Source organism: Phaethon lepturus, unplaced genomic scaffold, assembly GCF_000687285.1.
Source record: "Phaethon lepturus isolate BGI_N335 unplaced genomic scaffold, ASM68728v1 scaffold30675, whole genome shotgun sequence".
Lineage (NCBI taxonomy): Eukaryota > Metazoa > Chordata > Aves > Phaethontiformes > Phaethontidae > Phaethon > Phaethon lepturus.
Window position 1 is genome coordinate 12,489 of NW_010540316.1, and position 2,016 is coordinate 14,504.

Here is a 2,016-nt window from a genome sequence, read left to right on the forward strand (position 1 = left end):
GGGCACCTCCATCACCAGAGATGACAGCGGTGCCATCCTGGTGGATTTGGTAAGTGTCAGCTGAGTATCCCTGGTCCACACACTGTTCCACCCCTCTCATCATTGCACTAACCGCTTTTTGTACCAACAGCACATGCAAACCAACATCCCAAATGTCTTCGCTGCCGGGGACGTGGTCTCCTTTCCTGTAGCGCTGCTCAACGGGGACCAGTCCAGCATTCATCACCATCAGGTGGCCGAGGCCCACGGTGAGACAGCGCAGCCGCCTCCCCTCACAGCTCACCTCAGAGATGGGCATCGAGGGAACGGGGCAGAAGGGGCAGCGGGATAACGAGAGGCAAGGGGCACTTCTTTGAGGACCTACAAGAAAAATATTTCCTCTACTGGTTCATCTCAGGTCACGTTGCTGCCTTAAACACGCTGAAGAAAAAGAAGGAGTTGTGCACCGTCCCCTTCTTCTGGACCACGATGCTCGGGAAAAGCATCCGCTATGCAGGTAGGAAGGGGCAGAGAGGATGAGAACAGCCAAACCACTTCCCCGCCCTTCTGCTCATCCACCAGCTGGGTCTGGGGCTTGTAAACACACAGCGGTTGCAGAGTTTACCTGAAGCAGCTCAAGTTTCGGACTGGCTGGTTTCTGAGCTCTAGGCCTGCAGGTTACCCAGAGCTCTTGCTCTTTGCTGATGTCCAGTGACTTAGAGGTCACGAAGGAAGAACTTCCCTCTCCAAGCCAAGGAGAGGCTCAGGGTCATGACACAGTCCTGCACCTCTGGGGCAGTTCTGCTTGTCCAGGATTTCCATGCCTGCTTCCCACCCCTGTCCCAGCCCGGAGCCCTGCCTCAGGCAGTCGCTGTCCCCTCTGCCCCTACCTGCGATGGCACTGGGGCGGGAGGGGTGGCAGCTGCTGCACCAGGGCTCCCCGAGGGCTGCCATGGTCTCTCTTGCAGGCTGCGGGAAGGGATACACAGACACTGTTGTGAAGGGCAGCCTGGAGCAACAGAAGTTCCTGATCTTTTACATCAGGTGAGTGAATGCGAGGCCGGTCTGTGCCCCGACACGGCAGCGCCCTGGGAACAGGGCACAGTCCTCTCCCGTACAGCCTGCAGAGCTCCCACATCACTTCCCACGGCACCGCGCCGCAGGCAGCTGCCGACCGTTGAACCAGCAGTGCCATGGTTTCACAGCAAACCAAAGCAGGGCAGGGAAGGAAAAGAGGATGAGCTTTGATGAAGACACCAGCTGGGCAGGGAGCCTGGGACACATCTCCTCTCCCTCTGCCCCAGCACGCCCAGGCTCGGTGCCCAGCTCCCAGCAGTGCCAGGCGATCTGCTACAAGTCCCCGTGCACCCCGCAGTATCAGCCACCCTGCCCTGAGCCCTCCAAAATACAGCTGGCCTCCAGCCAGGGTGCCACGGGGATGCTGCCATGCTGAGTTGTGTACACTGGAGAGAGACACATTCTTCTGCTTTCCCTTTCAGGGATGGCTTCGTGACTGCAGCTGCCAGCCTAAACTGTGACCCCATGGTGTCTCTGATTGCAGAAGTTTTATACTGAGGGAAACAAATCTCTAAAGAAGAAGCAGAGTAAGTGACACCCTGACCGAGCTGTAGGGAGGCTCTGCGCTGCATTCCCCATGCCAGCAGAGCCCACCGAGAGACACAAAGTCAAGCTGATTTACTGCAAATCCCCAACGTACTTTTCATTTATAGGGCCTGTAACATCCACAACATACCCTTGCTGGCAGAAACCTAAGCTTGATACATGCCCTGTTGTGACGGGCACAGAGTCAACCAAGTGTTAACAACTCCACATCCTCCCATCCTGGCACAAGAGAAATAAAATCAAGGGCAAAGCTGAACATGGCACCTGCATTTTGTGTTTGCAGACAGCCCTTTGCCGCTCACTTGCATGCTGGGGCAAAGCGAAGCAGCACTTTCCCCTCTCTTCTGGACAGGGATCTGCTGGGCTGGGTAAGAGGAGGATGCCCGCGTCCCGGAGCTCGGCTGAGGGTCTGAG

General features: G+C 56.9%; 1 protein-coding gene across 1 annotated transcript in view; it reads left to right on the plus strand.

Moving 5' to 3' along the window:
- LOC104621031 (apoptosis-inducing factor 3-like) overlaps window positions 1–1,752 on the plus strand; it is a 6,759-nt gene extending 5,007 nt beyond the window's left edge. The window contains 6 exon segments of the mRNA XM_010287411.1: window positions 1–49; window positions 131–248; window positions 398–496; window positions 948–1,023; window positions 1,479–1,583; window positions 1,710–1,752. The exon segment at window positions 1–49 is cut by the window's left edge and continues 32 nt beyond it. Of these exon segments, the coding sequence (XP_010285713.1) occupies window positions 1–49; window positions 131–248; window positions 398–496; window positions 948–1,023; window positions 1,479–1,583; window positions 1,710–1,752 (490 nt within the window).
- The last annotated feature ends 264 nt before the right edge of the window (window positions 1,753–2,016 follow it).